The 13530-nt window shown below is 35.7% G+C and overlaps 1 protein-coding gene across 20 annotated transcripts in view; it reads left to right on the top strand.

Moving 5' to 3' along the window:
• Positions 1-13530, top strand: part of UBE2U (ubiquitin conjugating enzyme E2 U) — a 50309-nt gene that overhangs the window by 30602 nt on the left and 6177 nt on the right. For 16 of the 20 annotated variants that reach the window (XM_025427942.3, XM_025427946.3, XM_025427945.3 and 13 more), the window contains 2 exons: positions 2451-2532; positions 12968-13062. In XM_025427942.3, the coding sequence (XP_025283727.1) occupies positions 2451-2532; positions 12968-13062 (177 nt within the window). Of the gene's footprint in view, positions 1-2450; positions 2533-3542; positions 3584-12967; positions 13063-13530 lie in introns of all 20 variants that reach the window. The other 4 variants (XM_025427943.3, XM_025427952.3, XR_003128139.3 and 1 more) reach the window with 3 other exon arrangements.

Here is a 13530-nt window from a genome sequence, read left to right as displayed (position 1 = left end):
TATATTTCTTTGGGTGTGACAGTCCCAGGAGTGGAAAACAAAATTGAAATCAACCTATACTGATGTTGGATAAGAGATGTGTCATGGAAAAAACAAAATAAAGGTGATGCACAGTTATCCTTAGAAGGAAGGGAAAGAAAGAAGTGGGTTACAAAACCAGTAGAAGATGATTTTCCATCACAGATACAAAACTGCCACAAAGATAAGATATGGTCATGATGGGGAATTTCAGCTTCAAAAACTTTGGACAAAATTTCACTGATCCTTTCCTCCTGCTTCCCCTCATGTGCCCGGTGCCCTGCATTATTTCCCTCCTGTCACCATCACTCATTGAGCATTTTCCATGTCTAAACAATGAGCTGTGTGTTGGAGATAACATATGTATTATAATAAGTGTTTTAAGTTTATGATCAAATGGCAGAATAGGTGAATGAAAAAACAGGGATAAAATAGAAAGCATTAAAATAAAGTTTGTACAAATACTGTGGCATTTTCCAACTCTTAGAGAAAGCAATGAAGAAAATGAGTCAGTGATAAAATATTAATGGAAATATTCAGGAAGGATGACCATAACATATGGGGCTTCATAATATATAAGGAAGAGACTAATGTACATATTCAAATAGAAAATATAGGGAAGGTAATTTCAAAAAAATTAAGAAAATATATGAATTATCTTTGAATACAAACCTCACATTTAAATTCGTCTAAGTGATAATGAAGAGGCTCAATGAGAAGACATTACTCAAATTTTGTTTGTTCATCTGTGAAGTGTATATTGTAATGGTAACCACTGCTTTCCTACTTTACAAATGCCCAATGTGTAGGAAGAACTCTTGTTAATATTAGTTTTATAATCATCTAAAGGAAATAATGAGACCTCACTAAGAACCCTAGGGAGCCCAGATTTGCTTCCTTAATAAGGAAAGGAGGAGTATAAGTCTAAATACCAACAAAAATATTACTAAAGGCCATAAGAATATATATATAGGGGTGCTTGGATGGCTCATTTGATTAAGCGTCTGCTTTCAGCTCAGGTCATGATCCTGGAGTCCTAAGAGCAAGCCCCACATCAGGCTCCCTGCTCAGCAGAGTCTGCTTCTCTCTCTCTGTCCCTCCCTCTGCTTGTGCTCTCTTGTGCTCAGTCTATCAAATAAAATAAAGAAAATCTTTTTTAAAAATATGTATATGTGTATTTGTGTGTGTTTGAAGGAAGAAAAAAACTAAAGACAAGAACTGATGAAAATTATGTAATATTAATAGGCAAAAATGAGAACTATTCAGTTTAAATGTTTCTATCAATGACATATTTCATCAAGCTAGCAGAGGTTAATCAATCATTGTTTAGAAGGAAGCTGCAGAAAAAGGTAGGTAAGACTGGTGGAGAGCATCTAGTTGGTTAAATAGTGCAAGACTATAAACCCAGGACAATTACAAGAAACAGGGAAATGGATGGATGGATAGATAGATAAAGTGTGTGTGTGTGTGTGTGTGTGTGTGTGTGTGTGTATGATCTGGCTTTCAATAAATTTTATGTTAATGTGATTGAAGACATAAGGCATATAATTAACCACAAACATATGTGCCAGTAGTGTAATGTGATTTCCAGGAAATAATATAGCAGATCTGAGCTGAATTGATAGAAGTGTAGCACACAGGTCAAGGGAGACAGTAACCCATTTACATCTTTGCTATTCAAAAGAAATCAAGATCCTGAGCCAGTTCTGTATGTAAACTTTCATAGGAACATTAACAAAGTTCACCACCGGGATGATGAGGATGGTTAGGTCTCCAGAAACCATGTCCTTGGTTGGAGCTGACAGAACTGAGGTGGCTCTGAGAGCCATCGTGAAATATTAGAAGGGCTTTCTCCCATGGGAAAAGGATACCTTAGCTAGTATCGCTCCAGAGCTCAGAACTGAGACCAGTGGAAACTCAGCACTCAGATTGAGAAACACTGTGACCTTACTGTCCGGCAATGGCAATAGGCAATTTCCCAACAATAGAGGGGAGTTTTCTGTCGTTGGCAAGGGATTCATTCGGAGGCTGGATTGGATGATCATCTGTTGACGACTCATGCTTTGTGAAAGATCAAGACACACCGTATCATTTCCAACTCCAAGATTTTATGTCTTCACTCATAGTGCTGAACTAGAATATTGATAAACTGTGGGATCTTTAGTTTTTGTATGAGTTATTTTAACACCTTCATTACTACAAATGATATATAAGCAAGTGTGATTATAATGAAAACTGAAGAAAAGTCTAATTGTTTCAAAGTTCAAGTCAAAGGAAGAAATTTGTTAAGTGACTGAACATTGTAGTATGGCTTGAATGATATAGTGTACATCATTGCCATATATCAACTTAATGAAAAGTAAGTTATTTTAAACTTAGAACTATTATTAAAAAATGCATACACAACTCCTTTTTCAAAACTCTAATTTCAGTGCTTGAAGACCCAAATTTTATTGGAGAGTATTATAAACAGAAGAAAGTTGAATTAAAACATACTAAAGAATGGAATTTAAAGTAAGTAATTTGCATTCTACTTTCTACTGTCTGACTCATCAGAAGAAATCTTTGGAAATAATAATGGTTGCCCTTTTCTAAACATAAGAACAATAATGAGAAGGTATCATTTTTTCCTTTCCTATGAACCCAGATGGGAAACATCTTTTGCTACTGTTAATCTTAGAAATGTCGATTATTTGACCAGCAAAAAAGGGATTTATTCAGGAGTAGCAGAGAATTGCAATTTGGGATTTACAAACTAGGTCAAAACTCCAGGGCAAGTCCAAGAAATGTAGGAAGAAGAATGACACTTTATAGAAAAGGAGGAAGTTGGGAAGAGTTGTTTTGAAAGGAAGTCCATTGGAGAAAAGCAAATGTTTGGAATGATGCCCGTTTGTCATTGGCTGAGTTACTGGAGTAGTCCATTTCTTATAGGAAATGCAATGGGCATCTTTCCCGTTGGTATCTGTGATTGAGAATTCTTTCCTGTTGATGATTCTTCTGTTGGAGTCCATAATGGACAGTTCTTGGAATTGATGCTAGGTAGTAGAGCTCCTCCTTCTGGCCCCAACTCCGTTTTGGGAGGGTTCCCTTTATTAATTTTCACCTGTTGACTGCCAAAAATAGAGATGATCATGAGACCCAGTGAAGGACTCTCACGGTATCCTCCACATTAATTCTTTTACTCCCATTCCCATTATCCTTGTCAAAATATGACTTAGAAATAGGAAGGGGGCACCTTGATGGCTCAGTTGGTTAAGCGGCTGAGTCTTGATTTCAGATCAGGTCATGATGTCGGGGTTGTGGGATGGAGGCCCACCTGGGGCTCCACGCTCAGTCAGCGGGGAGTTTGCTTGAGATTCTCTGTCTCCCGCTACCCCTCATACTTGCACATATGTGTGCACTCTCTCTCAAACAAATAAAATCTTTTTAAAAATAGGAAAAAACTCAAAATACAACCCTCAAAATAGAACTATCACTAGCTAGTGTTTCATCCTTTTCATAGTTCCAAATATCTTTTTCCACAGATTTTTCACTCAGGAACCAAATTATTTCATCTAACAAAAAAGTATGTAGTAAAATATAAAACTGCAATATATTCAGAAATTATTGACTATTGGGACCACATTAACGAAGGAATCTTAATCTCATCTTTGGTCACTTGAGTCCTAAAGGCAGTTTTTCTTTTTCATCATGTTAAAGCAAAGATTACATCCCAGCTCTGTGATGTTGGTGAGGCTATAGTACTTATTCCAGTGTGCTTATTTCAAGGTACTTGGTAAATGTTCTACACAATGTAAGAGGAATTAAAGATCCTTCTCTTTTTTGGCATTTACCTGAGGTCATTTATCTCAGTTTTTAGCTCTTTGGCTTGTTAGCAATGTGGTTATTTCTAGATAGAAATACGGGAGTAATAAAAATAATGAGCTGTATTTTTAAAAAGATTTTATTTATTCATGAGAGACACAGAGAGAGGCAGAGACATAGGCAGAGGGAGAAGCAGGCTCCTCAGGGAGCCCCGTGTGGGACTCGATCCTGGTACTCTGGGATCATTCCCTGAGCCAAAGGTAGATGCTCAACCACTGAGCCACCCATGTGCTGTATTTTGAATTTGTATAGAAATTGAAGTTCTTAAAAAAAATGTACTCTCCTACTGTTAACATCATAATTCAGATTGGGTTTTTCAGTTGGATATTCTTTTTTTAGTTGACTTCTGTGACAATTTCCCTTCAAGCCAAAGTGGAGAAAAGCTTTTGCATTCAATACTTTTCTGCTTTCAGAATAAATTACAAGCAGTAGAAAAGTTTTTTAAAGCAGAATTTGAAGGAGTACAAGCATGTTTTTTTCTTAAAGCCATGTTTCAATTTTTGTTTAGAGTTAAAGCTACTTAGAATATAAGGTTAATTTTGCTTTGACATGACTTCCTTTTTTATTTCCTTTAACAGAACTGCTTTGTTTTATTTGTTTGATCATTGATTCATTATGTAATGCCAGCATCCCACAGAACCTCAAATTTAGAAATAGTAGGGCCATGTCATTTTCAACTTATCCATCCACTTCTACATATGGCTGAAATAATTGTGAGCTGTTTGAGTGCTAGAACATTTTTCCAAATACATTATTTGAAGTTACAGGTCAAATTATCATGTGCATGGCTGACCCTGTCAGAATAAAACTCTCACACCTCATGCCATCTGGTGGTTGATGAGAATATATTTAGATCAAATGATACTTGCTTCTTTTAAATTTTGGAGTTGTTTAAAAACACTGAAGTTTTTTTTTCACTAAAGTTTTTTTTAAAGATATTACATTTAGCTGAATAATTTTGTTGTGGCATAAATATGTAACAATATGTTGCAAAAATCTAAAGTATGGTGAATTAGCCTCTTTTTCAAGTAATTATTAGGAGTCTTATGTTCTGCCAAAATACAATATAATAAAGTGGTCAATTCATAGAGACTCAAATAGAAAATGTTTGGGCATTTTTATAAGTGAGTAATTGGTGTAAACATACATGTAACATAATACCATTATGCATATCTCTGTTTTAATATTGAAAATGCTTATTTTGCACTGAAATTTCCTGTTAAAAAAAAAAAAAAGAAAATGCAAATTAACAGCCTTTCATCTGCATAGTATTAAGGAAAAAGACCTATCTTTCCTGCTTCATACCCTCCTCCTAGTGTCCCCCACCCCATCTCCTCATCAATCAAGACTCCATTCTTAAGCCACACTAGGTTCTTTTTTCTCACTATTATTTCAGGACATAAGATCTCTTCACCACTTTGTGCCTTCTGCCTGGGATATCTTTCCCAGCAGGGTCTTTGCTGGTGGTCTAGCATTAGGCTTTGGTCTGAATGAAAAGGTGGAATGTGGAGTCCTTAAGCACGGGGACATGGGAGCCAGACTGTCTGAATTTCAGTCCTGGGTCTGTCAGTTACCAACTCCTTGACCAACTCAGGGCAAGTTATCAGATTTCTTTGTGCCTCAGTTTCCTTGTCTGTTAAATGGCAGTAATAACTGTACCTACCCCTCAAGGAGTTTGTGAGGATTGATACATGAATACAAGTAAAATTCTCCAAACTATCTGGTGCATAGTAAGTACTCACAAGGTCCACTGTTATTCATGCTTTTCCTACTGTGGCCCTAGTTCCATTTTCAGCTAGAACACCATTCTTTGGAGGTAGCAAAGGGGGGAAAAAGCATAGGCTTTCAGGTCAGACAGATCTTAGGAAATTCTTACCGACTCTCAGCTTGTTTTCTTATCTATTAAATAGAGATAACATCACTTACCTTGCAAAGTTGTTTTACATTTGATCTCTTAAGGTCATAGATATGTAGGCAGATAGTTTTGACTTAAAGACATTCAATAAATATTAGTTCCTGAGGAGAGGAGGCGATAAAAACCCACACCTCCCAACTTTTCAGAGAATAAAAATAGTCTGTCAGAAATGGGTTAAAATTGTAAAATTTTCTCTGGCTAGAACATAGGCAAGGCCATGTATCATGACCGCATTTATTTTAGTTCCATGATACATGTGGTTCTTTTCCCTTTTCTCCTTCCTGAAAAAATGCATCACAAGGATGGTGTGACAATCCAGCCCAACATATGTTTGTGAAGGTTTCCACATCTCCCCATGCTCTCCTTCTTCTTCTTCTTCTTTTTTTTTTTTTTTTTACACAGAACAAGAAATTTTATTATCTCGAATGCTGGTGCATAACCAATGAAGAGGAAGCTACTTGAGGAGAGACCCGACATTCCATGGTCTTTTGGGCTCATTCCAGATAGATAGTAATGGTGCCAAGGAAAAAAGTCTATCTTCAAAGAAAATTTTTGTTGTTGTGCAGAGTAGAATAGGGCAGTGACTGTGCTCTTATGAAAGCACAGTCACTTGTTGGAGAAGAAGAAACATATCAGGACTGTGGAAATCTGTTTTCAAGAATGTTCCTGAAACACCTGCCGCTTAGACTTTGTTACTGATCCTGATTATTTTCCTTGCATTGGGGAAAATACCTTTCATATTTCACTATAAGGAATGGTTTTGCTCTCCTTCAATAGCATTCTGTTCCTGTCTCTTTCAGCACCTGTGGTATAGAAATCTGGAGAGTGACTAGGGCCAAGCCATTATTGTAGCTTTATATTCTTGGCACTTAGCACAATACCTGGTACCTGGCAGGCACTTGGTCATGTTTGTTGAATGGTGCATACTTACCGTTTCCCCACTTAATAGGTGAATTAAATGTGAAGGCAGTTAACTTTTAGAAAAATTAAATGTAGATGCTGACTTGTATTAAGGCCAATTCTAATAGAAAGATAATGATTCTATTTGGAGAATTCTAAGGGTACAGTTATAGAAGAATGATTGAAAACTGGAAATGCAAATGACTTGTGAATATTTATGCAAATTCTTAAGTTGTACACATGTTTTTAGTTAGTATTAATAGGAACCCATTGTCATTATAAGCACCTCATAAATATTCATGAATTGATCATTTGGTGTGGTCATTTGATCATTTCTGAGGCCTTTTTTCCTCCTCTGTTGCCTTGCCTGTCTCTTGACTATTCATGCAAATGCTTTATTTCTACTAAGACATCGGAAAGAATATGAATCTAGAGGCTAATCAGTACTTTGTATGTATTTTCTCTGGAGAAATAGAGATACAAAATCAGAACATTGCAAGCTGTTCCTTTAAATATTCTCCCTTTTGCAAAAGTAAAACTATTGATGTCATACTCTGTGGCTAATGAATGCTTATGTGGTCATGGAAGTAGCTGTGTAGGTAACCTAGGCTTTGTCAGACAGTAAGGTATCTAAATAAAAGTTATCAGTTCTGCAGTTTTACATTCTTTGCAGCTTTAGAGGAGAATATTGCTCTTGTCTACACATAAGGGGTACAGAAGGAACAGGAACCAAATGGTGAAGCACTTCCTATGTGCCAGGCATTCTTTTATTCCTTAATGTAATACTGGCCATGCTATAGAGTTGGCCTCTAAGTGTAACCCCACAGTAGTACCCATCAGCCTCCTGCAAAGCTGTAGCAAATCAGCTTGCATGCCAAGTCAAACCCCTTCTTTGTTATACAGACACAGCTTCAAGACAAAATCCCTAGCCTTCCTCTGTATCTGGATTGTCAACCCCCTAAGTTCTCCACAGAAATTCTGGAAACATAGATGTAGGTAATACCTACAGTTTACTAATGAGAGAAACATGAGATTAACCAGCTTGCCTGAAGTTATTAATAGACACATTTTGTATTTGAAAACTAAAACTAAATTATTTCCTAATTGCCTGTTAACATATGTGTATTAAAAGCTTAAATTTGGGGGCACCTGGGTGGTTCAGCCAGTTAAGCGTCTGCCTTTGGCTCAGGTCACAATCCTGAGGTCCTGAGATCAAGTCTCACATCTAGCTATCTGCTCAGCAGGGAGCCTGCTTCTCCCTCTCCCTTTGCCTGCCACTCCACCTGCTGCGCTCTTTCTCTCTGTCAAATAAATAAGTAAAATCTTTTTTAAAAATATGCTTAAAATTTTCAGGTAATGTTTAAATATGGTCCACCCAGTTGCAAGCACAAATCAAGTCTACCTTTTGCAGAAAAAAAGGGGTTTTTTGGTCAATCTCAAATTCTATTATTAAACAATGTTAACTCCTTTCTCCTTCATAAAACTCTTCTATTTTTATAAAAAATACTATGGACATAGTTGTACTGTATTTTAAACTGAGGGGTTAATATATATTATTTCTAACTTTCTGTATCTGAGTTTGTGTTTTAACTTACATAATATGTAAGCTACTGATTTTGTGTGTTACTATTTGATTTCTTTTCTCCAGTTATATAGAAAACATTTATGATGAATACATTAATTTAATGTATGTTTGTGCTGTCTTTTCAGGGCTATTGATATTAAACATTGTTTTTATAGATTTGCATAATTATATACCTAATGCATTTCTAAGGAGGAATGCTGGCTTTAGTTTATTCCCCAAAGACTGAACCTTGAGTGCCATCTTGTGGTTAAGGAGAGAATTAGCATTAGAATGAGCATTGGAAATATCCCCTTTAAAATAGAGACATGGAAAAGAAATATAGACAAAGGAAAAAAATCGCTTTAAAAAAATAATTTCTAAAAATAATTAATTAATTAATTAATTAATTAATTAATTAATTTCTGCCAAGCAACTACTTAGTATCTGCCTGGATGGTCTTAGACACAGGGAGCTCAGTACTTCAAGGACCACTCAAACAGCTGGAATCTCCTGTATTTCTAACTAAAATCTAATAGCTTATGATATTCAACAACTCTAGGTAACAGGTAGCAACTTACAGTGCCAATAAAATTGTTAAGAATTTAAGATAAACGGGACACCTGGGTGGCTCAGTGGTTGAGCATCTGCCTTTGACTTGGCGTGATCCCAGAGTCTGGGATCGAGTCCTACATCGGGCTCCCTGCAGGGAGCCTGCTTCTCTCTCTGCCTGTGTCTCTGCCTCTCTCTCTCTGTCTCTCATGAATAAATAAATAAAATCTTTTTTTTAAAAAAAAGAATTTAAGATGAACAAAGATTTGGATTTATACTTTTACTTTTTAACTTAATAATTATGACATCTTCCTTTACAGTCATTTAATTTGCATTTCTTTAGTGATGCTAAACATTTTTAAAATCATATATTTTCAGTTATATAAAGGCAAATGGGTGAATAAAAAGGAAAATGTTAATACTTGTGTAGTTTTTTGAAGACCAAGATTTATCAGAGAGGGATAAAAGGTATAAATCAAGTTATATTTTATGGGAGGATGGAGGGTTAGAGAGAGAGAGTGAAAGAGAGAATTTTAAGCAGGCTCCATACCTAGGACAAAGCCTGATCTCATGGCCCTGACATGACCTGAGCTGAAATCAAGAGTTGGATGCTTAACCAACTGAGACATCAAGGTGCCCCAGTTACATTTTTTTTTCCCAAAGTCATATTTATTCTGAGTAAGATTCCAATTTTTTTTGGTTGGTTTTATTTTTTGTGTTTGCTTGTTTACTTGTTTTGGTGCTCACACAGAGGTTGCAGAGGGCTGAAAATTGTGTGTATTCTTGCTAGTTAGGAATGTAAGACCTCTTAATTCAAGGGGACATTGAATTAAGGGGGTCATGCCTTAGCAATAGGGCTAGATTAGCACCCCCAGTAAAAGCTGTTCTAGACCCATAGGAAAGCTTAAATATCCTTGTATATGTCAAACTGATTTGTAAGATACTGACCTACATTTAAAACAACTATTATTCATCTTATAAAATGTACTCAAGGATCTAAAAAAACCCATGATTATAATAAAGAGAAATTGAAGAGATGCAAAATGCAACTGGAACATCTACAGATAAAGTAAATTTAAAAATGTAAATATACACTGTTGGGAACAATAAATTAGATATTATAGAAGAAATGACCCATGAGACTAAAAATGTAGCAATATAAACTCTTGAAAATAAGCATGGAGAGAAAAGAGACTGGGGAAAAAAAAGAAAACCTCAATGAGCTGTATGGCAATATCAAGTGGTAGAAGTTACATGTGATTGGGCATCCCAAAAAGGAACTGACAGGAAAAAAATACATGAAGAAATAATTATGCCTAAAAATTTCCAAGTTTGATGAAAGCTATAAACTTAGAAATTAAGAAACTCAATGAATCCCAAGAGACGTAAATATAAAGAAACCATACCAAGGCACATCGTAATCAAAGCACTGAAAGTCAGTGATAAAGAGAAAAATCTTCAAAGCAGCAAAGGATAGGGACGCCTGGGTGGCTCAGTGGTTGGGCCTCTGCCTTTGGCTCAGGGCCTGGTCCCGGAGTCCCAGGATTGAGTCCCACATCGGGACTGGAGCCTGCTCATCCCTCTGCCTGTGTCTCTTATGAATGAATAAATAAAATCTTAAAAACAACAACAAAACAGCAAAGGATGGATAAACACACACACACACACACACACGCATACACACAGAGACTGCATGTAGAGTAACCAAAGATAAGAACAATCAATAACTATATGTGAGAAACTTTACAATCAAAAGATAATGACAGTTCCTGAAAGAAATTACTGACCTATAATTCTATAGTCAGTGACAATCTCTCTCCAAAATGAAAGTGAAATACATTTTTCAGGCCAATAGATCCAACTACATAGATGAAGTGAACAAATTTCTTAAAAGACAATATTTACCAAGATTCTCTTAAAAAGAAATGGAAAATTTGAATAATTTTATGTCTACTAAAGAAATTGAGTTGATAGTTAAAAGCCTTCATACAAAGACAAAGCTAAACCCACATGGGAATTTTTCTAGGCATTCAAGAAAACATAATATCAATATATAGAAATTCTTCTTGAAAATAGGGCACTTCCCAATACATGTTATAAAGTCAACATTACTCCTTATTGCAATCCCTATCAAAATACCAGCAGCATTTTTCACAGAACTAGAACAAATAATCCTAAAATTTGTATGGAATCACAAATGACTCCAAAGAGCCAAAGCAGTCTTGAAAAAGAAGAACCAAACTGGAGGTATCACAATCCCAGATTTCAAGATATATTACAAAGCTATAGTAATCAAAACAGTATGGTACAGGCATAAAAACAGATGCATAGGGATCCCTGGGTGGCGCAGGGGTTTGGCGCCTGCCTTTGGCCCAGGGCACGATCCTGGAGACCTGGGATCGAATCCCACGTCGGGCTCCCGGTGCATGGAGCCTGCTTCTCCCTCTGCCTATGTCTCTGCCTCTCTCTCTCTCTCTGTGTGACTATTATAAATTAAAAATTAAAAATTAAAAATTAAAAAAAAACAGATGCATAGATCAATGGAACAGAATAAAGAACCCAGAAATAAACCCCCAATTATATGGCCAATTAATCTATGACAAAAGTGGCAAGAATATGCAATGGGAAAAAGGCGATCTCTCCAACAAATGGTGTGGGAAAACTGGACAGCTACATGCGAAAGTATGAAACTGGATCACTTTCTTACACCATACAAAAAAATAAGCCCAAATGGATTAAGAACCTAAATGTGAGACCTGAAGCCATAAAAATTGTAGAAGAGATCACAGACAATAATTTCTCTGAATGGTCATAGCATTTTTCTAGATATGTTTCCTGGGGCAAGGGGAATAAAAGTAAAAAAATATTGGGACTACATGGAAATAAAAAGCTTCTGAAAAGGAAGGAAACAACTAACAAAACTAAAAGACAACCTACTGAATAGAAGAAGATATTTGCAAATGACAAATCCAATAAAGGGTTAGTATCCAAAATATATATAAAAAAGATTGTACAACTCAACACCAAAAAGCCAAATAATCCAATTTAAAAAAAATGGGGCGCCTGGGTGGCACAATTAAGTGTCCGACTTTTGGTTTCGGCTCAGGTCATGATCTCAGGGTTATGAGATTGAGCCCCACATCAGGCTTCGTGCTTAGCACAGTTTGCTTAGGAGACTCTTTCCCTCTGCTCCTGCCCCCTGCATGCTTGCTTTCTCTTTCACTCTCTCTCTCTCTTTCTCTCTCTCTCTCTCTCTAAAGTAAAGAAATAGTTGGGAATTTAAAAAAATTTAATAAAAAGAAACAAAATAAAATCGGCATTACTTCAATAACAAAACCAAAGACAGTACCAAAAAGAAAGAAAATAAAAATCCATTATACATAAATATACCCCATATACATTGATGCAAAGATCTTAGATAACTGAATCCCATATATATAATTATAATAAATAACATAGATGTAATAATAATATAATAAATTAATTATACATGACCAAGTGTGGTTTATGCCAGGAATGTAACCTTGGTTTAATATTTGAAAAATTTGGACAATGTAAAATAGAGTAAGAAAGAAGAATCATATGATCATCTCAATAGGTGAAGAAAATGTTAACACTAGTTTCTAAGTGTCTGCCTTCAGCTCAGGTCATGATCCCAGGGTCCTATCAGGCTCCTGGCTCAACAGGAAGCCTGCTTCTCCCTCTGTCTTTCACTCCTGCTCATGCTCTCTTTCTCTCTCTCACTGTCTCTCTCTCTCTCTCTCTCTCAAATAAGATCTTTAAATAATAAAAAAAGATAAATGATTTTTAAAAATTAAAAAAAAAAAACAGCCTCCAGACTGTGAGAGAATAAATTTGTTATGTCAGCTCTAGGAAACAAATGTGCCTTGCCTTACCAGTTGATGCTTTTATTACTTTTATGGTATTAATCTTACACCACATTTGTTTGCTTTTCTAATGACTACTCTGCTAGGAAACATACTGGAATAATTTCTGTTTACCATCACACTAGTGAACACTCAGAACGTCAGCACAATCAAACCCCGTTGCTCTGCTTGTCTGTCTGATTTGATATGTTTGTCTTCTCTTTCTCAAAAGTAATGTACACTTCCCAGAATTCATTTGGAAGTTCAGATGACTTCTTTTTCTTATTCTAGGTATGCTGCTGCTGTGGCTGGGCTGGCTAGAGAAAGTAGAAGGCTTTCCAAAGCCAATTATCCAACTGAAAGAAATCAGCTCTGCCCAACTCCAAGTAAATTGAGTTCAGCCTATTTGTTTTGCTTTGTTTTTAGCACTAGAATATTAGTCATAATAATAAATGTAAATCCTTTTTAAGTTCAGATAAATATAAATCAGTGAGACCTAATCTTGTGTTCTCCTTTTAAGGTTGCTTTAACTCTTTCTAACAAAATAAATTCAGTAAATTACTTACATGGGAATTGAAGCTTTGAAAAAATTCATTTATTTACATTTTGAAGCTTACCACCCTTTAATAAGTTAATGTACAATTTGAAAATCTAAGGGTAAGTTTCAAGGTGTATAAAAGCATTCAAAACAAAAAAAACTCCAAATAAACTGATCCCTAAAGATCATTGTAGACTCAGAGATATATGCAATATGGCTGAAAAGAAAGAACTAATGTTGGTTGAGTTGTTTTTGGTGATCTTTTTAAAAATTGTTTAAATGTTTTAAAAATTTTAAAAATTTTAAAACATTTTAA

This window comes from Canis lupus, chromosome 5, assembly GCF_003254725.2.
Source record: "Canis lupus dingo isolate Sandy chromosome 5, ASM325472v2, whole genome shotgun sequence".
In the NCBI taxonomy this organism is placed as follows: Eukaryota; Metazoa; Chordata; class Mammalia; order Carnivora; family Canidae; genus Canis; species Canis lupus.
The sequence above is the reverse complement of the archived record's forward strand: the minus strand, read 5'-3'. Positions and strand labels throughout refer to the sequence as shown.